General features: G+C 36.0%; 7 protein-coding genes across 7 annotated transcripts; 4 read left to right on the top strand and 3 right to left on the bottom strand.

The window, feature by feature from the left end:
* Positions 1 to 304: 304 nt before the first annotated feature.
* MONOS_17449 (uncharacterized protein) lies at positions 305 to 786 on the top strand (the record flags this gene model as incomplete). The annotated part of the gene is made up of 2 exons (XM_067870370.1): positions 305 to 372; positions 558 to 786. 2 exons carry the CDS (start codon positions 305 to 307, stop codon positions 784 to 786), a joined length of 297 nt encoding a protein of 98 aa, XP_067729248.1.
* Positions 787 to 12697: 11911 nt separating this feature from the next.
* On the bottom strand, positions 12698 to 13099 carry MONOS_15046 (uncharacterized protein; the record flags this gene model as incomplete). The annotated part of the gene is made up of 1 exon (XM_067867897.1): positions 12698 to 13099. One exon carries the CDS (start codon positions 13097 to 13099, stop codon positions 12698 to 12700), a length of 402 nt encoding a protein of 133 aa, XP_067729247.1.
* A 1438-nt stretch (positions 13100 to 14537) lies between these two features.
* Positions 14538 to 15791, top strand: MONOS_15045 (uncharacterized protein; the record flags this gene model as incomplete). Its single annotated transcript, XM_067867896.1, has 1 exon — positions 14538 to 15791. The coding sequence occupies one exon, from the start codon at positions 14538 to 14540 to the stop codon at positions 15789 to 15791; it is 1254 nt and encodes a 417-aa protein (XP_067729246.1).
* A 114-nt stretch (positions 15792 to 15905) lies between these two features.
* Positions 15906 to 16811, top strand: MONOS_15044 (putative Ubiquitin carboxyl-terminal hydrolase family protein; the record flags this gene model as incomplete). The annotated part of the gene is made up of 2 exons (XM_067867895.1): positions 15906 to 16001; positions 16101 to 16811. The coding sequence occupies 2 exons, from the start codon at positions 15906 to 15908 to the stop codon at positions 16809 to 16811; spliced, it is 807 nt and encodes a 268-aa protein (XP_067729245.1).
* Positions 16812 to 16919: 108 nt separating this feature from the next.
* MONOS_15043 (uncharacterized protein) lies at positions 16920 to 17711 on the top strand (the record flags this gene model as incomplete). Its single annotated transcript, XM_067867894.1, has 1 exon — positions 16920 to 17711. One exon carries the CDS (start codon positions 16920 to 16922, stop codon positions 17709 to 17711), a length of 792 nt encoding a protein of 263 aa, XP_067729244.1.
* A 359-nt stretch (positions 17712 to 18070) lies between these two features.
* On the bottom strand, positions 18071 to 18310 carry MONOS_15042 (uncharacterized protein; the record flags this gene model as incomplete). The annotated part of the gene is made up of 1 exon (XM_067867893.1): positions 18071 to 18310. One exon carries the CDS (start codon positions 18308 to 18310, stop codon positions 18071 to 18073), a length of 240 nt encoding a protein of 79 aa, XP_067729243.1.
* A 481-nt stretch (positions 18311 to 18791) lies between these two features.
* Positions 18792 to 19061, bottom strand: MONOS_15041 (uncharacterized protein; the record flags this gene model as incomplete). Its single annotated transcript, XM_067867892.1, has 1 exon — positions 18792 to 19061. The coding sequence occupies one exon, from the start codon at positions 19059 to 19061 to the stop codon at positions 18792 to 18794; it is 270 nt and encodes an 89-aa protein (XP_067729242.1).
* Between the last annotated feature and the right edge of the window lie 2288 nt (positions 19062 to 21349).

Below are 21349 nucleotides of genomic sequence, written 5' to 3'. Positions count from 1 at the left end.
TCTATAAGGAGCAGAGGCAGAAAGTGCAAGAGAATTAAGGAGAACGGTAGAGTGAAGAGGGGATTATGAGAAGAGAATCATATTCATAAATGAGAACAAATACAGGAAGAAAAAAAGCCGAAGTCTCAATTCAATGATTACGAGTTGAAGACAGTGAAAGAAAACTGCAACAATTCCAGAAGAACAACATGGCATTCTGTTGGATGACCTAGAGGCAGAGCGTGAAAAGGAATAGGCAGCAGAGTGTGGAGGCAGCTTGGTTCAACCAGCATGCAGACATCATCCCACTTTTGGATCAGAATTAATGGGAAATGAAGCGAAAGTTGACAGAGGCAGCTCAGAGCAGGAAAAGGAAGAGGAGAGAAAAGATCAGTGTGCATGTGGAAAAGAAGCTGGAGGAGAGGAGAGAGGGTCTTAATCAGCTCAGAAGGCGATGAAAGATGAATAGGAAGTGAAAAAAGAATTGAACACATAAATTCTTAAAAAATTGGAAAAGATGTTACATCAAAAAGCAATGTTCATCATTTGATCTATTTGGAGACATTAAATGGAAACAGAACATCTTTTGATATTCGCTCCTTCAAAGAATGGCAGCTGGCTGAAAAAGTTGTTGCAAACGAAGAGATTTTGAGTTCAATTTCACAAATGTTGGAAGTTGAAGTGACAGGGTCAAAGACAACGAGAAGGAACAGAATTGTGGACGTGCAATATTCTGTGGAGGACAAAGACGATGAAGAAAGAAGGAAAAGCAAGCTGAATGGGATTGAGTTTGAATCATCGAAATAGGATTTGAAGATAAACAGGAGCTCATGAAACATCTTTAGTGGTTTCTGAATCGTTATCAGCTTTCACTTTTCGAAGAAATAAGTAGTTTTTCAGTGATCGAAAGGATGAAACATAAAAATGGCAGCTTATAGGAAGAAATGCAGCAAAGATAGTGTGGTTCTGTTTCAAGAAGACGAAGGTTATTTTATTGGCTCAAATAATACAACAACAAACAGAGCATTTGACCCATATGTTTCTCAATCATCAACCTTTTCTTCATCTTCCTCTCAGATTTCTTTCGGACGTTGCACTTGAAGATCACAAGTGATTTGAAAAGAAAGAAACAAAAAAGGAGAGAAAGGGGTATTTGATGGATTAGAAAAAAGTTAAAACGAATGACTGAGTTGAATGAAAGAAAGGAAGCTGAGAGAATAAAGAGATAGAAAAAAGGAAAAAATGATAATATATTTTTTTATCCGCAAAATGCCATAAACAAGACTTTCATTAGAACAAATCAGACTCAACAGTCGGCACTCCAGCAAACCACATCATTTTTATCTCTTCTTCTTCTTCTTTCTGATCTTTATCATCTCCTTCTTCTCTGAAAACATTAATTACATCATTCAAAAACAGGTTGCAAATTCATCGCATTTTTAACAACAAACACTTTCTCCTCCTCATTCAAAGTGATCTTCTTTTCATCTTCCACCTTCACCTCATCCCCAGCCCATCAAATGAGGCATCCTGTTCCTTCGCCCACTTTGTTTTCCTGATCAAAAATAGTCAGCCATTCCTAGTCGAATCGATCGATGTGAGGAAGAGAAAGCGATGCATCAGAAAATGGAGAAGATGCAGAAGGAAGAGGAGCTGCTGGAGAAAGAGAAGGAGAACTCGGAAAGAGAGTGAAAAAAGCTCTTTGACAAGTTGAGGATGACACTGAAGTCGGCCGAGATGAAGAAAGAAGCATTTTTTTTCGCTTCTGAAAAAGATGAGGATTGAAAGAAGAAAATCGAATTTCAAAAGCGGAGCGATGCAGATGAAGGTGCAAATGAAGCAGCATTTGGAATAGTCTCATGTTGTTTGGATGATAAAGGCTCTGTTGATTCGAGATGATCTATCTTTTGATCGGCAGGCTGTTCAAGTTGAAAGCTTTGCGGATGTGTTACCCAGTAAAGGCACAATTTAACAGCATATGAAGGATAAGGAATCAATTCAGAAAACTTTTCTTCTTCAAATAAACAACAAAAGAAGAAGAAGAAGAAAGAAAAGAAAAATGATGAGGAGGTTAGAAACAAAAAAAGGATACGCTGATGATGAAGAAACTTTCGAGTTGATTTCCCTGAGAGAAAAGAAGAAAAGAGAGAATTGAAGAGATAAAAAAGATGAACTATGTTTCAAGTTTCAATGGCGAGATCTGTGATGATAAGATACAAGACGGAGTTTTTTATCATTGTCGAACTGGAATATGATTGAAAATATTATGAGGGAAGAGAGATTGCTGTTGGAGAAAAAGTTGCATAAATCGGGAAGAGCACAAAGAGTGGGTTTAAAGAGGAGCAGATTTTCTCTTCGAAAACAACGGAGCTTGGAGTTGAGGTTCAGATGCATCTCAATTGGAGAAAAGAGTCAGGAGATAAAAGCAAGAGATCAGAAAAGGATGGAGAATAGGGAAGACCGTGCAAAAGAGTTTGAATAATGTGAAAAGATGTGACAGAAATTGAGAAATGAACATCAGCGAGCTGGCAGAGGGAAAGCCAACAAGAACAAGATTTTTCTAAACAGATTTAATTCGAATGTTGGAAAGGAAACTCTGGTGGTTGATGTGTAGTACGGCTGTGGAGATGGATCCCAGGTGGACAAGCGTGGAGCCGAACTGGCAGATAGAGAAGCATAAATTTTGTCAGCAGAATATCAGCTTGGAACGGCAGAAGATGATAAAGTGGAGGTGTGAGGTTGAAGTAGATGCACAACATTGCAACTCCTCACTCACACCGCTGACAAGCGCAAGCTGGATATCGCCAGACTTATGAGAGCATAATGTTTGTGAAGTTGGTAGATTTCAATACGAATTCTGCTCTGGGTTTATAGAATTCAGCAAATGAGAGAAGCTTAAACACTTCAAAGGGATGAAAGCAAGAGGAATGCGAGTTTGGCAAAAGTGGATGGAGAATCGATGAGGATAAATGGCTGTGACTAGGATGCTGAGGCGAAAGTGCAATGATCCAGATACACACTCCCTTTTTGCTGCCTCCGCAGTCACATATGAAAGGTGTGATTGGGAAGTTCGTATTGAAAAGAATCATTGAGCGAAAAGTGGATCAGCTGAAAGAGAAACAATGAAAGTGGGACTCGGCGAACAAGGAAGGCGATTCCTTAGAGGTGGAGAATAGTTAAAAAAACAAAGCCAGCTGTTCATCAAAATATTTTGTAGTATCTGACACAGAAATATTTGTATTTCTATTTGTTTGTTCATTATTTCTTTATAATTTTTTTCAATAGCTTTGATCAATTAATTTGAATTACAAATTTCAAGAATTATTAATTTAAAAACAATTATAAACAATAAACAATAGTTTATTCGACAAATATTATGTGTTTCCATCATATTTTTCTATATGTGTTAATGAAAATTATTCGTTTTCAATAGATGTTTTAAGATCTTCAATTTCAATTTCTAAATTTCTTTTCAATAACATTATTTTAAAATTTTCATTAAAGAAATTGATTTATCGAGTTTTGAAACAATCATTATCATGCTTTTCAAGCAAGATAACTTATGTTTTGCTCAGTTAATTTAAGTTTCAATTTTTTTGAATAATTTTTCAAATTTTTTATTAAATATGTAACAAAAACAGTTGAAAACAAATTATAATCAACAAATAAATTATATTAACAATATATTAAACTATATTTTGCATAATTAAACAAAAATATTTTCGATTTAACCCGACCCATTATGAAAATTTTTTATGATCAAACGTCGGAATTTTTTTATGATGTCAAAAAAAATCACCCATTAATCAAATCCTCTGAAAAGTGTAAAATGCTCTTTCATATGGAACGAATTGAACGAAAATTCTGGAAATGATACAGTCAGTATGCTCCAATTTCATGTTTATGCACACAAACATTGGGAAAAAACTTGGTTCAAAGATTCAAGAAATATTTGCTGGTACGCAATTCAGTTTTTCTTTTTTATTTGTGAGAGTTATTTTCACTTTTTCTTTTATTTGGTAGAAAAAGCTAATTATCCAATTTTTCGCTTGGCTTCAGTATACAATTGAGAAAATAATCCACATACTAAAGTTGCGCTTCTGAAATGTGTCTGCCAAGAGAACAGTTTTTCACAACTTCAGAATTACGGATTCGAATGCACAAAAGGCAGTTACAATCACACCAAGCAAAACAGTTCAAGCACTTCATTTGATATCACTCCATCAAGAAAGCCTCCTCAATCACCTTCGAAACGAAGTCTGTTTTTTTGTTTTTTGTATTTTATTTTGATTTTTGTCTTATGATTTATAATTTTCTGGTTCTTTTATTTTTAGAATTAAGTTCTGCTGATGAACAAGCTTTTCCCCTGTTCCTTAATGAAAATTCCACAGAATTGTGTGAAGATATTTATCTATCAAAACATGTTCGTATAGGTTTAATTCTATTACTGTTTTCTTTATCTATTTGAATTGATTTCTATTTTGATAATATTTGTCTTCTATTTTTTATAATAAAATTCAAGATATTCCGACAATTATTGATGACAATTTCTCCATCTCAAATGGCGAAGAAGGAATGGATATAGATGTGGACTTCCTTGAAAATTTCTTTCAGGAAATATATGTATCAGATTTTTCAACAACAGATTTTCAAAATGAAGATGACATGTATATCAACAGAAAATCATGAAGCTTCTTCTGAAAACTTTGCAACGGATCCAGATGAGCCCAAGTTTATTTCGATACCTGGATTTAACAATCAAAACCAGGAAGATGAAAGAGATGCGACTTTTACTAAGCAACGAGCCAATCCAACGGAGCCCATCGATGAACCTCACTACGTTGCCATCGAATACGATTCAGAAGAAAATGCGGAAGGTTTACAAAAAGATATATATATATATATGTGAGAGAGTGTTGAATCAATCTTCTTCTTTAAAGCAAACAATGAATAAAAAGAACTGCGATAATGCTATCCCCAATTTTATCCTTTACCCAATAAAAGAAATACTTGTTTCTTGGCCGCGACAATTCAGCTGTTTCGTTCTATTTTTTTCCATTCCGATAAATGCAAAATGAGGAAAGGTAGTTTATCAATTATTCAGAATAGTTTATCTTTCTTGGTGAATCCTCAGCACTCAAAACCAAAGAATAATAAATCTAATCACACATCGAAATGGACTTCGAATTTTGTTAAAAAATGGGAAAAAACACATCACCTTCGAACTGACATTCTACACGAGTTCTATGAAACATTTCTGAGTCTTTATGACGATATATCATCAATTTATCCTTCATTTCAAAGTCAAATGGAACAGATATTATGTTTTCCTCGGGTTTGCATCGAATGTTTTCATCGGTATGAAGGTGTTGTAAAAACAACTCCTATTCTGAGGCTGAATGGAAATGATTTATTGAAGTCTTTCAACGAATCGTTTGAAATAAGTGAGGATAATATTAATAATTGAAATGCCTTCTGCGAGTGTTGTTCAAAAAACATGCATCAATTGACAACTCCATCTATCTGTCAATTTTCACGCATTTTATCAATTTCATTTGAAACACTGCTTGATTCAAACACTTGTCCGACGAATGTTTACACAATTTTATCATTTCAAAACATAGATGGGAAAATAGTTACATCCTCGAATAATGACTCAAATGCTATTAATTTAAATTTGATTGCAGTGTTATTTCAAAAAGGAGAAAAAGAAAATGGTAATTTTTGTTCCATCTGCCATTCAAAAAGCTACAAAGAGTTATAAACATTCCAAAACAACAGTTTGTTATTGTTCAACGATGAAAAGATCTCTGTCATCAACAAGAATGCTAAAGAGAAGATCTTAAGTCATGTGAAAAATGGCTCTTAGAATGTGATGTGGAAACATGCTCAAGTGAAAAAAAGAGAAATTATTCTTATCACTTAAATGCAGTCTCCATCATTTATTCCATCTTTTCAGAAGTGGAATCAACATTTATTTTTTCACATTTATGTGGGTTATTCTTTTTGAAAAGTCGCAAACGTTTAATATTCTTGTTAAATAATATTGTTCCTTATTTGATCATTTTTTGCAATTGAATGATCAATCAAAATCATTTTGCATATTGGAACATGAAAACCAAATGGATGCGAGAATGTGTACATTGTGGAAATTTTAAATGGTTTAATTGAATAAAATGTTTTATATCTGGGTTCAATTTTATTTCACCCAGATATTAAACATTTGCGACTTTCAAAAAAGAATAACCCATATAAAAAAGAGAGAAGAATTCTTGAGAACAAAATCCGAACAGCTTTCAGAAAAAGACAAAGATACATTGAAGGGAATGGAGGATCACAGAAAACTTGCAACGAATTAGCAACGTAATTATCGTCTTTCGAAAGAGAATCAATCAATATTCGATCCGCTCGTGTTATTCGATTTTAAAGAAAATTAGTCCCTTCCTCTCAGAAGAAACAAGATCAGCAAGGACTTTCATCACAGGAATGAAGTGTTTTTTTTCTGTATATTTGTCTATACAATGGACGAAAACAAAAACAAGACGAAGCATATCTTCAACTTCCTTTCAAGCATTCTCTCACATGACTATCGCTTCGTTATTGAATGCTTGACCCAAATTTTCAATAAACTCATGCTGTCAAAAAAGAAAAAATTTCATTTTGAGTGTGACACTTGACCACACTTCAGGAATAGATAAGTTATGTATTTTATACTATTTGATTATTCTGCAGTTGTTCACGGAAAGTTTTCGACATTGCCATTTTTCTGTGAAAAACACGGAAAATGCGTATGAGATGTGAAATTTAGATGTTTAACAAACACAATGAACATTCATCTGTTCAGCGAAACAGTAATCCAAAATATCGTTGATCTCATTGTGTTTTTTGAAGAACACCCTCATGATGGTGTAATTCAGGAAAATTCAATGTCAAACAATTCTCACAAAATTGTTCGTCATTTTCTCAAGTTTGTTATTTCTTGTGGTTAATATTATTTTTTGTAAATAATGACAATTAACTTCAAAACTCTTATATTTTATTCTTTATAGATATAATCCAAGTTATAAAATCTTATGGAAAAAATTGGAAATCAATTCGATAAAGACTTTACTGTTCTACGAGAAAAGAGTGAATCAAATATATCGATCAGTTTCTTCGCCAGATAACTGTGAAGGATCTTTTTTGGTGAATTTCAAAAAAAAAGCGTGAGAAATGAGTTTATTAAAAAAAATATATCAAAAGAGTTCCGCCAATTCAGCAGAAGAGAATATTGGAAATTACACTGCAAAATTATTTATAGTGAGAAGATTATTAGATAATAATTGTTTTTTTGATAAACCTTGAGTTACTGTTTTGTTGTTTCTATTCCTTAAGTAATTCTAAACAGTGAGGAGTTTTTTTGTGATCTGTTGCTCAAGCTTTGTGCTTTTGTTTTGAACAAATGCTATGAAGTTCTTCACATTTTTTCCATTTGAATGGAAAAAATCGGGGCTAGGCTGATTCCATCCTGAAACTGTGCTGTGACCGGTCGAGCACAGTTTCTTGCAGGATATGGGACAAGAATCAGCATCTTAGTTTACTCTATTCACATACGACTTTCATATTTTAAATTGCTTATTAAATCAATATTTTGTGCGTTTTTTATTCAATTGCGTGGACAAATTTGTTTTTTTTTTTCAGGAAATTTGGGACAAAATATTAGACTTTAGGCACTTTTATTAAAATGTGTCTAAATTTTATTGAAAAGTCGCAAATGTTTAATTTTCAAATAAATCAAAATATTCATATTTTGATCATATTTCTGTTCTAACATACGAAACTTCACAAAGATGGAAATCTTAAAATTATCAAGATTTTGCTTTCATGACAGCGAAATTTGGTGAGTGGGAACAGAAATTTGAAGAAAATATGAAATTTTTATTTCATTCGAAAATTGAATAAAAATAACTTTTCAATATACTTCTCTGGCATGACAAAAGAAGACATAGGTCTGAATTGAACCATTTTTTCTGCTTCGTTTTTGTAATTTTGAATTTATAATTGAGAAATATCATAATTTTTAATTGCCTAAATCGATCGGAATAATAAAAATTGCTTCACTTTATTTTTTTCAATTTTTTTGTTTTGATCACATATCCTATAATATTATTATTATTATCAACGATATGGGGCGAAATTTTCTTTTTCCAAATTTTGTTCCACCCGTAATTTAGATAAAAAATTTGAACATAAAAATAAATAATTCAATAAATAATTTTACAAAATTTTATTTTGATTTAAAAATCGATAACAAACATCCATTTACCTGGGAAACTGATTCTGGACACAAGTCCTTCAAGTTTCTCAATTATTAAAAAAGAAATAAGAAACAGGATGGAATCAGTCTAGTCCTCAGCCGAAGGTTATTTGGTTTCATCGGATAAGCATAAACAAATTTTGTTATTTCTAAATTAATAAAACTTTTATTTTTATTCATTACTTAGTTAGTCATAAAAAAAAAAAAAAAAAAAAATCATACCTTCATACCTATTTTTTCAAATTATACAATGAAAATTTGCTTAAAAAGTATTTTAATTGAAAAAAGAATTATCAATAGAATTATTAAAAGAATAATTATCAGAAAATGAATCAGAAAATGAATTTTCAGAACTTAAATTACACACCTGTGACATACCTGTTTCACATGTCAAGCTATTTGAATCTGAAAAATTAATCGAATTATTAAAAAAATTATTATTCAAATTAAAAAAATCTTTTTCTTTATGTAAATTCAAAAATGTCATTCTATTTTCTATAACTTTCTTCGCACCTTTTCCGAATTTTCATTTTTCAAAATTAAAAATGTCATTTTTGTTATTATCTTTACTTTCAAAAATTTTACTTTTTTTTTTGTTTCTAATTTTTTCAAGATTTTATATTCTATTTCTAACAAACCTGAGCGATTTTCACAGCTGAGCGGCGAAACGAGATGTTTCCCCGTATTTATTTTAAAAAACAAATAATTTTTAATTCCTTTAATTATCAGTTCATAATAATTTATTTCTTTTAATTCTTTGTGACTAAATAAATAAATAAATAAATAAATAAATAAATAAATAAATAAATAAATAAATAAATAAATAAATAAATAAATAAATAAATAAATAAATTCAAACCTTAAAAAATAATGCTTCGTTCCATTATTCTTTTTAACCCGATTTTGAGAAGAAGAAAAATTATTAGAAGAATAATTAAAGTTACTATTTAAAGAATCAGAAATGAAAAAAGAAGAATTATCGGAATTTGTGTTAAATTATAAGAATTACAATTATAACAAAAAAAATCAATTAAATAAAAAATATTTTTTTAAAAACTCTATTGCCAAGTTTATTATTAATTAAATTTGTTAAAAAACCAAACTCACTATCTCATTCATTTTTTCCGTGATGTTCAGCAAAAAATGAAAGTGAACAACGTTAATTTTTTAACAAAAAAGAATTATCAGAAAATATTAAATTCAAAACATGAGAATTACGAAAATGCGGCCCATTGTCGCAAAAAAAAGTTAAAGGAATTAACAAAAAAAAAAAAAATGTTTTAGTTGTTTCAAACATTCACATTCAAAACAATAATTATGAGATAAAATTTCAGAAAAATAATTAAAACAAAATTTTTTTTTTGATTTCCGAAATTATCAACATTAAAAACAACAAAACACAAATGTGAAATTTGTTTCTTATTAAAAAATGATTAACCGGTTTCATAATTAGAAATTGTTCAACACCAAATTTCTTTGAAATCCATTGAAATAATTACTTCTTTTTTTTTTGAATTTTATTTCTTCTCATAAAAAAAATTTCTTTGATGTTGGGCCATTTTTCAATGATGAATTATTAAATTCAATTCATCATCTTCAGTTTGGCCCAATTTAAGTCCTTTTCTTTCTATTTCTTTCTTTTTCTTTTCTAAAAAAATCTCTCTCTCACAAATCTCACACAAATCTGTCCTTTTCTTTGATTTTTTAAAAATTCTTGTTTTCTTGCAAAATGTTGAGTAGGACATTTTGACTTCAACTACTTTCTTCATTTCATTAAATAAATCTTTTTTTGTCTTTTCTATTAATCTTTTTTCATTTGGAGAAAAAACTTTAAAGCCTTTTCTTTTTCTTTCCATCTTTTCCAACAAACAAACATCCTTTTCCATATTCACATCAAATTTTTCAACATCCCTCCCTCCTTCCAGTTCTCCTTCAATCAAAATTTCTCCATCATTCAACTCTCCTTCCATTCCATCTTCTCCTCCATCCAACTCTTCTCCCATAACAGTTTCATCATTAAAAACTTCAGCATCACTTGCACCTCCAGCTCCAAGCCCACAAGCATCCCTTGCACCTCAAGCTCAAAACACGTAGGCCTTGCTCGTTGCACCCAATCCATCTGAACCAGCTACGCTCGCTGCCCCAAATCCTTCTGAACCAGCCTCTCTGACATCCCAAAATCCTTCTGAACCAGCTACGCTCGCAGCCTGAAATCCACCAGCGCAAGTATGGAAGCACGAATGATTGTTAATATCAAGATGACATAAAATAACATTTGAATAAAAATTTTGTAAAGAAAATTTATAACTCAAATGGTTATTATTAAAAAAACATAATTTATTATTATTATTTTCTATATGTGCATATTTTATATTATCATTTTTTTCTTTTAAATTATGTTTATTTTTTCCTTTATTTTCATATTCTTCATTTTTCTCATATTTTTCTTTTCTATCTTTTCTTTTATTCTTTTCAATTTTATTGTAAAAATCATTTTTGATAATATTTGTTTTCGTTTTTGTCAATATTCCAACGCTCCCCCCCGCACACAACGATGCAGCCCCAACGCCTCCCCCAGCACACAGCGATGCAGCCTTGGAGCTCTTATAGATACAAGTTGATGGTGTTATGATCTGATTTGATATGAATGAATTTGAGTTTTCATATTTGCTTTTTAGGATTAAATGATTTAAAAAAATATTTGTTTCACTTTTTTTGTGTTTTGTATTATTATTTATAAATTTTTCTTTTTATTGTTTATTTTCTTTTTTAATTTTTTTATTATTATCTTTTATTATCTTTTCATCTTTTATATTTAATCCTTCTTTCTATTTTTTTTTTTTTTTGTTTCTGTTTTTTCATTGTTTGTGTTTTCTTTTATAATTATTTTTTTTATTTTTTTCATTTCATTTTGTTTTTTATTTTCTATATTTTCTTTTTCTAATTCTTCTTTTTTTATTTTTTTCAAAACATACTGTATTGCTCAATCGTTTCGCAATATCTTCTGGTTTTTTTTCATTTGTAACGAAATCTGAAAGTTAATAAAATAATTCAACATCAGTAATTAAGTTAAATTTTTGAAACAAAAAACTTAATGAATAATACTTAAACAATAATCAAACTTGTTTTTTTCCTTCTAGAGTTTTTGCAGCTGCAAGGGCTATGGCTAAAAAGCCAGCTTTCTGCCATTCGAAACTCTTTTTCATCTAAAAATATATCATTCAAAAAAACATGTTTCATTTAATAATTTACAAAAAAATGTATTTTTTATGAAAAATGAAAGAAAAATTATTAAAAATATAAAGATTAAAAAAACTTTTTAATTCTGTTTCGCTGCAATCACTAAGTGGTTAAGTAGATGGTGCTGGGGCTTTGTTTTTCTACCGTGAATAGCAATATTCACCGGGAGTTATGTCCCAGCCGATTTTGTTCAATTCCGTAATTGAAAAAGACGAAGAAACGCAACGAAAAAGCTCAACACGAAGGTTCAAGGGGCTTCTTTTCTGCACTTCACCGATATTTTGAATTGAACTTGCAAATTTTTCTTTAAAAAAAGATATTGGAAAATATTATAATTATAATAACATAATAGATTTAATTTTTTGTTTAATGGAAAAAAAATATATAAGCAAACCTTCAAAGCGGGTCTGGATTGCCTCTTGGAAAGGCTTTCCTTTTTTGTAGTGAAAAATATAATAAAGAAAACACCCCACGGGATCAGACGGCGAAGTAGCCTCCAAAGCTTCTAAAACCTTATCCACTTTGCGAGTTTTGCTTGCACGAGGCAAGTCAGTAATGTTTCCAATCATCAAGCTATTGATGGGAAAAAATTATGGAAAACTAAATAATTAATGTAAATTACAATATAAATACAGTGAATAAAAACACACTTTTGATTTGTGAATCATTTGTATTTCCTTTTTGTTTTTTTCCTTTTTTCTCGATAAAATATGAACCTCATCAGATATGTGTAATTGTTCACACTAATCAATTCTCCTCGATTCTGAATAAACTGCTGAGGGATAGGCCATCATGTAAGGTGGAGGCAGGTTGCGCAGAAGGTAAGGAAGAAGAAGAAGAAGATTCTTGCGAAGTGGATCATAAATCATGAGATGATTGTGCAGTGTTTATGTTGATGATTTGAGTGTTTGCGTTGCCATCAGCTTCTGTTTCCTTTCCTTTGCTCATTTCGGTTGATGAAGTCTTCTTGCTGCTTATGTTGTTGTTATTACAGTAATTATTATAATTATTATTAATGCTTTAATATTCAGATGCTGCAGATGAAGACAAACAACAGAAAGCTGATGGTTTTTGGATGTTCATATCAGTTTGGTATCCAGCTGGATGAGGTGTTTTCAGAGAACTCGAAAGAAAATTGCTTTCATTTTGTGGATGAGATGATGCAGTGGAGGAATATGATGATTATGAAGAAGAAAAGGGCGTGGAGGAATTGGATGAAAGAGCAGAAGAGGTCGAGCGTGATGAGTGATTTGTGTGGTTGAATAGCTCAGAAGGCGAAAAGAATGGTGCTATTTGAGGGGGATAAGGAGGAGGCAGGAAAGCTTGCGTCATTTGTGTTAGAAGTATGGTGAAGTCTGTCAGCGGAGGGTTTCCAGCAACGCTTGCGATGGGCATCACAGACGGAATCTGCTCAGCCACAGAGGCAGATGAAACAGATGACGCAGAAGACGCACCCAGTGGCATAACATTCCCAACAGACACACCCTGTGAAGATGATCCTTGTAGATGTCGATTGTATCGATTTGATGGGATCTGCTGTGAAATTGGAAGTGGTCCAGTCTGTGGGAAAAGAAGATAAGACATCCCAAATGAAGTCGAGGAGTCCAATGATGAATGAGCATTTTCTCCTCCTTATGAATGAGAAAATCCTTGGCATTTGGACCAGGAACTCGAACGAGGTGCCGATTGAGTTTGAAAAATAATTGGTGTATTTTGTCAAGGGGTGGAGACTCAAAATCCTGAGAAGTTGGAGATATTCCATCTGAAGGTGATGCCGGGGATGAAGAGGAAGGAGTTGAAGGAGTTGAAAGAAATAAAGAAGCAAGAAGTGGAGAAGACAAGGAAAAATGAAAAAATGATTATGGAGGAGAAGGTGAAGAAGCAGAAAAAGGAAAAGAAGAATGAAAAAACGAAGACAAAGGTGAAAATGATGAAGAAGGAGAAAAACAATTCGACATTTGCGCAGAAGATGATGAAGGCTGCCTGGGAATTGAAGAAGTTGGCGAATCAAACGAACGAGAGGCAGACGAAATCGATTGCATTGATCCGCTTTCTATTTGAGATAGCCTGCTTTTCTTTTCCGTCTCAAAAGAAATAGTCCCTTCGCTTATCTCTCTGGCCACACCTGACTTTTTCTTCGGGGAGATCATCTAGATTTTGCCGTATTGATTCACCAGCTGCATCAGAATGCGTGCAAGAAGCGGGTTCTCTGCCATCGCTATCATCTGTGCCTCTTTTGCGAGTGTGTCGTCGCTGTCCATCACAAGTTCCATCTTCTTTTTCTCTCTTTCGCGCGCTTTTCGCTCTGTTCTGTGTGCTTCTCACTCCTTTCGAGGAAACTTTCGATCTTCTGCTATTTCCTTTTTCTTCTCCTTCCTCTTCTTCTGCATCTGCTCCTGATTATTCTTTGGTAAAGAGGCCAGATGTTTCATCAACAACACTCATTGAATCTTATCTGGATTTAGCAAGAGTTCTTGTCAGCTTCTCTTCAAATGACTTATCTTCACATTCTGTCTCCTCCTCCTCCTCCTCCTCATTATCATCATCTTCTTCCTCCTCTTCCTTGTTTTCCTCCTTCGGCCATTTCTCACAGCAGTCCAACTCTGCTTCATCTGAAACTCTTCCTTCTTGTTCAGAAAGCGACGAAGAAACCATTCAACAGTTGTTTGCTTTGCTCGTCGTGATAATCCGCTCTTTCTCCTCTTCTGTCCTTCCTCTTCTGCTTTCAAGCGCCTTCTAGACATTTCTCCTTCTCTTCTTCTGCGTTGTCTCCGACGCTGCTGATGTAATTCAGCTACTTTCTGCTTCTGCTTTTCTAAATGCCATTGTTTCACTACCTGTTTCTTCTCCTTCTCCTCCATCATCATCTTCTTCTTCTTCATTCTTCAATTCTCTCTACGCTCTTTCACCTTTCAGCTCCCCTTCCACGCAACACTGGCCGCTTCTTGTCTCTCTCCTCTCCTCCTTCCTGAACATCTCCTCAGCCTCCATCGTTCTCGGCAGGCCCTGTTTGCCTCAGGTAATGCAGAAGCGCCATGTTGCTGTCTTGTTCTCTTCGCTCTTTGAGCTGCTGAATTCTGCACTGAACAATAGTGAAATAAACATGAAGTGGCCAGGGATAATACCAGCAAGGGTGGCTAAGTCTCTTGGCGCCGTTATAAAATATCAGGCGGATGTGATTATGGATGTTCCGAGGTATCTGTTAGTGGGAAATGATGATGATAATGATGATGATAAGTACATCAATGAATTGTCAGGAGCATCACCTTCTTCTTCCTCTACCACTTCCCCTTCCTCTTCATTGTCTTCTCTGAACACTCTCACAAAGAAGCGCCAGCTGTCTCTTCTGCCTGTCTCAGCGGCGTTGACAGTCATTCTGAATGAGCTTTCTCAGCTTCATTGCGCATCCAACCCGACAACAGAAATTAACCTGAGAAAACTGGAAAGATGGATCAAAACAGAAGTTGGCTTGAAGCTGCCTGTGAAGTCCTTTGGGCTGATGCTCATTCATTATCTGTGGATGGACAAGCTGGTCACTGGATTCGATGCTGTTGCTGCTTCAACGGGTGCGTCGTCACCAGGAATGGCTGGGAAAGAGATGATGCGCAGTCCCTCTGCTTCTGCTTCTTCTTCAACTTCATATTTGCCTTCAAACATTGCACGGTGCGATTCGCAGAGGAAGCTGACTTTGTCTCATTCACGTAGCAACTCAGAAGTGGAACTCATTCAGAGCCATTTTGTGGCAGACGAAGAGAGCAGAAAGGCCATTTTGAGTCTGATTGCTGCGTTGTGCAGCGGAAACGAGGCAAACACCGAGCGTCTGCTGCATCTTTTGAACGAGACGCAGACGATGAACGACAAGAAGACATACCCGTCTTTCCACTTCACACCCGCCGAGAATATTGCAAAGTCGCACAAGAAGGAGAAGAAAGTTGAGAAAAGCGAAGAGGTTAAATACAGAGGCATTGTGAATCCAGGCACACTTTGCTATATGAACTCTCTGTTTGTGCAGCTGTTTATGCACACGCAGCTGCGCTCCACGCTTCTTCTGTGGGAAGGCGAGCAGTTTCAAGGAAGCGCCCTGGAGAAGCTGGCAAGACCTTCACAAGCAGCTGTGCTGAGTGAGTGGAAGAAGAGCAAAGAAACAAGCACACGCCCACCAGACGAGCTGGAGGCGAAGATGGCAGAGATGCGGCTGCGCAGCGTGACAGAGGAGGAGAAAGTGCGGAACAGCGCTGTGTGGAGAGCTGTACGCTATCTCTTCTGGGAGCTGTAGGACAACCCGAACAGGAAGGAGTTCATTGAAGCTGAGCAGTTTCTGGAGGTGTATCTCGACCAGGACAGGAAGAAGGTGGTGAATGGCGTGCATTGTGACATCCACGAGTTCTTCATGTGTCTTGTGGACATGCTGGAGATGCATTTGTACACAAGTGCAGCTCCAAACTATGTCCGGCGCTTTTTGAAGGGCCACACGATGAACCTGCATGTCTGCAGATGCGGGCACGAGCGGTGGCATTCGGATGGCTTCTATGCGCTTGAGGAAAAAGTGAAAGGGAAGAATAGCCTTGTGGAATCGTTGCCTTAGATAGTAGTTGGATCGAAGATTGGGAATTACGAATGCGAAGAGTGTGACAAGGATCATAATGTTGATGTGATCAACCGGACAGTTCTGAGAGACCTGCCAAACACACTCGTTATTCTCCTCAGGCGTTTTGACTACCAGCCGCCGACCGGGAACAGAGTGAATATCAACGACAAGTTTGAGTTACCCATTGAGGAGGACTTGGATCTTAAGCCATTTACGTGGGAGGCAATGCAGGTGAGGGAAGAAAAACTGAGCAGTATGAAGCGGTTTTCCAAAGCTGACACAGCAATCATGTTGGAAAAGATTGGACGCAAAGAGAATCTGAAGAATCTGCAGGTGCCGCATAACAACGAAAGCAAAGACAAGCTGCGTCCGGAGAACTACAACAAATACCGTCTGCAGGGCATCATCAACCACTCTGGGACAGCAAATGCAGGACACTTCATCTCATTTGCACGGGAAAGAGATGCGCCGCATCAGTGGCATGAGTTCAACGACGACAGAGTTAGGCTGCTCCCTTCTCCTGCTGTGGAGACATTGAAAGCAGAGGCCTTTGGCGAAAGCTTCCTGTACGACACCGCGCTGATTGATCCCGAGATTCTCAAGAAAAAACGCCTGAGCCTGCTGAGCGAGGCAGACACGGTCAAGCCGTACTCGGCATGCATCCTCATCTACGAGAGGAAGCAGCCTGTGGACGACTGGAGCCTCTAACGCCAGCTACTCAGCCAGATTCCACAGGCAAAGCTGAAAGAAATGACATGAGGGAGCCATCTGCCTCCAACTGTATCACAAGCAATCGGCTCTTTTCCTCTTTTCGCAATGCATCCTCCACCTCCCCACTCGTCTCAGCTGAAGATGCGTTTTCCTTTAAATAACGATGTGTTCGCAGATTCCGCTTTGACAGAGCATTCGCCAATGAAATCGTCTTCAGACGGGATGAGCAATGTGGATGAGAGTGTGTTGGTGAGGCAGCTGGGCATCGTGAGAGACAGGCAGATCTTCTCAAACACGTTTTTTGCGTTTGTGAGAAGGCTGTTTAAGCAGTTTGGATTCGAACAATATGCTGAACAGGAGGAAGCAGCAACAACAGTCACTAATCCCAGATCATCGTCAACTGGAGCTTCATCTGCAACACCTACCTCATCATTGATTAAAACGAAACTTGCTGGCAAAAGCTCATCATCTTCATCCTTTTCTGCATCATCTTCCATGGCTATGCGTGTTCCGAATGTGCAAAAGGCAGATCCGACCTTTTCTCGCGACTTTATGTTTTTCTGGGTGCGTTTTATGCTTCACACCTTCTCCCATTCAGTGCATCATGCGGTATTTATGCAGTTGAACATGGAGTTGGAGCAGATTCTTGTCAGCTCGCCAGACTTGTCGTTCAAACTGATCAAGCACATCACAACTGAGTTGCTCAGCGGAGAAGCGAAAGAGCGAGACGCCTGCCTTTCCCTGAAGCAAAACAAGAAGAGTTCAACCGCATCCACCGCAGTGTATGCAATGACTGCTGCGGAGCTGAACAATCTAGGTGCGGAAGACATTGCAGGCGCTCCATCGATTGCGAAGGCCTTTCTCTTACGCTGCGAAGACACTCAGCTGCGCCTGTAATTTTTCCGCGTGCTCCTCTGCGCCCCTTCGGTTGTTCTGAAGTCAGTCTCAGTGTATTTGTCCAAAGCAGACTCCTCTCTGTCACAGCAACACCTCTCCATGCTGCTCCAGCAGCTCTTCTTCTCCTTCACATCGCTGCTCGATCTTCTGCTTGCCAAGTTGAAGAGAGCCATTCAATTCGTCCCTCTGTTCGCCTTCCTGCGCGATGCTTGCTTTATGTCTCCTGTTTGCTCTTGGCTGCTCCTCCTTGCCAATAACCCTCAGCGCTGCCAGGACTTTCTTTCTCCTTCTCTGTCAATACAGTCGGGAAAGTGGACATTTGCAGTGAAGTCGCTGTATTATCTTGCTCCTCTGGATGGTTACAGTGCTTGCCAGGATGAGCTGCCTCCGGTTCCGAGTGAAGAAGCAATAGCGTTGTTGACTTCTCTCATTTCTTGTCTGTATAATGTACCATCTCCGTCTGCGTCTGCTTCTCTCTCCATTCTTATGATTTTGAAAGGAACGAAGCCGACTCCTCTTTTTGCTTCAGATTCATCCTTTTCCACAATTTCGCTTCCATCTATTCCAATTTCACCAGAAGATGCATTCAATACGATCATTTCGCAGTCATTTTGTGGTGTTCAACTTTCTTCGACAAAAGCACCCAGCTACGTTGCTTCCCATTGTTCTCTCGCTTTGTCCTGTTTTTATTCCATTCGTCCCGATGTTGCTGAGCATAAGTCACATCTTTTGCTTTTGGAGAAGTATTTGACACAGATTGGGTTTGGCTGGCTGCTCCTCGAGCCAGAAGAGTTGCTGTGCACTCAAAACAGAGAGATGAATGAAAAGTGGATGGGGGTGTATTTATCTGTTGTGGCATGCACAGTTACACAAGCATATTCATCATCATCTTCTCCTTCTCCTTCTCCTTCCCCTCCTCCTCCTCCTCCTCCTCCTCCTTCTTCTTCTTCTTCTTCTTCTTCTTCTTCTTCTTCTTCTTCTTCTTCTTTTCCTTCTTCTTTTCCTTCCTCTTTCGAAAACCATTTTCTTCCTCTTCCTTCGAAAAAACACTTCACAATTTTATCAACATTCACAAACTTCTCATTCTTCTTCTTCTTCTTCTTCTTCTTCTTCTTCTTCTTCTTCTTCTTCTTCTTCTTCTTCTTCTCTCCCTCTTCCTGATCCTTCCTCTATTCTTCCTTCAATTGAGTCTTTACCCGATCGTTCTTCCATTCTTCTTCCGGATGATATTTCAAATTCTCTTCCTCCATCTTCTTCTTCTCTTCCTTCTCCTTCTTCTCCTTCTTCTTCTTCCGAAAAGATATCTTCCCCACTGCAAACAGCACAAGCCCATTTAACACGATGAAACATCAAAGTGCAATCAGCAGCAGTATTATTGTCGTGTCATTCTTCTCATCTATTAAACGGAGCGAGACATACTCCATCAATTCATTTGCAGGAAGTGCTGAACAAGTATGTGAAGAACAAGAGCTCTCAGCAAATGCAGATATCTCAGAGAGAGTGAAGACAGGGAGAAAGGAGAGTAGTGACAGGGAAGCAGAAGTGTGCTAGAAGAGAAGAGACAAAGGCGAAGTCGCAGACGATGATAGTGGCTTAAGTGTTGTAGTTGGAGAGGGCGGAGGAATGAATTGGGTGATGTGTTGGCTTTGATGATGAAAATGTTAAAGATGATGAAGAGAAAGAAGAAGACGAAGGAATAAAGATGATTATTTCCAAACAGATTATTATCTTTCTTCTTCTGAAAAATCCTTCCTGAAAATTTTTTGTATTCGTAAATCTTTTTGTTTTAATGTCCTCATAGAGTTTTCCGTTTGTATGCATAAGTTATCCGAAAGCAGATACAATAATTTTGCGTAAATATTTACCGTTCATTTGAAATAAATGCCCGTAGCATTGACAATTCTATGAAACTTCTATTCACGTTCAACGCATCTAAATACAAAGGCAAAAATAATAATCACACATTTTACATGTCTTTTTCTGTTATTTCTTTAAATATCACGCTTGTTTTCAAATATTAAAATAAATTATAATTATGGATTCCATTTCAAATATTTTTTTGCATAATAATATAATATACATTATGATATGTATGAACAATAAGTTTGGAACAAAACATGATTTTTTACATAAATGAAAAAATTTCTCCCCATATTTTATTTTCCAATATTTTAAAATTTGTCTTGCTTTTCGAAAAACAGAACAACTCTCGACATATGGCAAAATTCTTTTGAAAAGTTCCTCGAGTTTAATTTTGTCCCACAAATGATCAAAAATGATCAAAATATTTTGATCATTCCGTTTCCATAATATATATAGAAATACTTCATGTTTGTTATTTTACCGCTTATCCAGTAGTATTAAGTTTCATTAAGATAGATTTCATATAAACTTCTAACTTTTTTGTCGGATAAGCATTGGTTAATATCCTTTTTTCAGTTATTTGAGACAAAACGTGTAATTCATTTATTTTCGTTTTTATCCTTTCATTTATTTGCATAATTATTCTGATTTTTTGAATTGTTGCTTATTTTTATTCATTTCACTTTGTTTGGAAAACGAAGAGACAAACAGTTTCTTATCTTGGAATATTTTTTTGTTACTTTTGTTCAAAGATAATCCACTACTGCATTGGGAATTAATTCTGAATAATACGAAAGAAGTTAAACTCAAAGAACTATTACAGCAATTACAACTGAGAAAACGAATAATAACTGTTCATTTTCAACAGAAAAGCACTTTTATTTTAAATGCAAAAAAGCATACTGTTCTGATTTCAGATTTAAATCCTGAATCATTTCAACAGTCGCTTTTGTTTCCACATATATTTTTTGCTCATCTTTTCCATTCCTTTTCAATGCAAAGCCTAAATAAACTTTGTTTCATCCTTTTTCAAAACTCTCTAATAAATAGCTTTTATGGATAACTGATCCTTTCTGATTTGAACGCAAATGTATTCTTTGTTCCGACGATGTTCTATCAATTTGTATGATAGCTGATTTCAAATAAACCTCTTTCACACTATAAAACGCAACTGTCTTTTCAACGTTTTGTATCTTCTTCGAATTCCCATGTTTCTCTGGAGCAGTATGTCGGTCTGCTTCTCCATTTCGTAGGCAAAGAAGCGTAGAGAAGAAGACGGTAAAGAATGAGCATTCATCAGCACCATCTTCAACTCCTGAAATTGATCCTTCGGATGCATCGGTGGAGGAAAAGTCATACACGTCGAAAGCAGCGAAGGGCATCAACGATAGGCAGACGCGGATTTAAATAATAGAGTCAGCTGAGGTGTCTACGCAGCACATATCTCCATCGGTGCTCCTGTTTCAATCGCAGCCTGCGCCAAAGACACTGAAAATTTCCACTCTGACATGGAGTGAGGTGCTGCATAGACCGTGTGTTGCAGGTACATAATATGGTGCTTTAGGGAATGCTTTCGTTTCCACTTGTGGTTACGCTTCCTTCGCTTACGGCGTCAATGGGGGCGAAGTCGGTACGCAATTTGGTCTTTGCTCCGAAGGTTGTGAACGCGTTCCCAACGTTCGTGATCTGTTTTATCCGTCTTTGCTGCCTTTGGTGATTGAGCTGATGTTGATTAACTCGCTGCAGTCGAGGAAAGCGGTGCAGATGCTGAGTGA

This window comes from Monocercomonoides exilis (assembly GCF_001643675.1).
Source record: "Monocercomonoides exilis strain PA203 chromosome Unknown scaffold17-1647472, whole genome shotgun sequence".
NCBI lineage: Eukaryota > Preaxostyla > Oxymonadida > Polymastigidae > Monocercomonoides > Monocercomonoides exilis.
The sequence above is the reverse complement of the archived record's forward strand: the minus strand, read 5'-3'. Positions and strand labels throughout refer to the sequence as shown.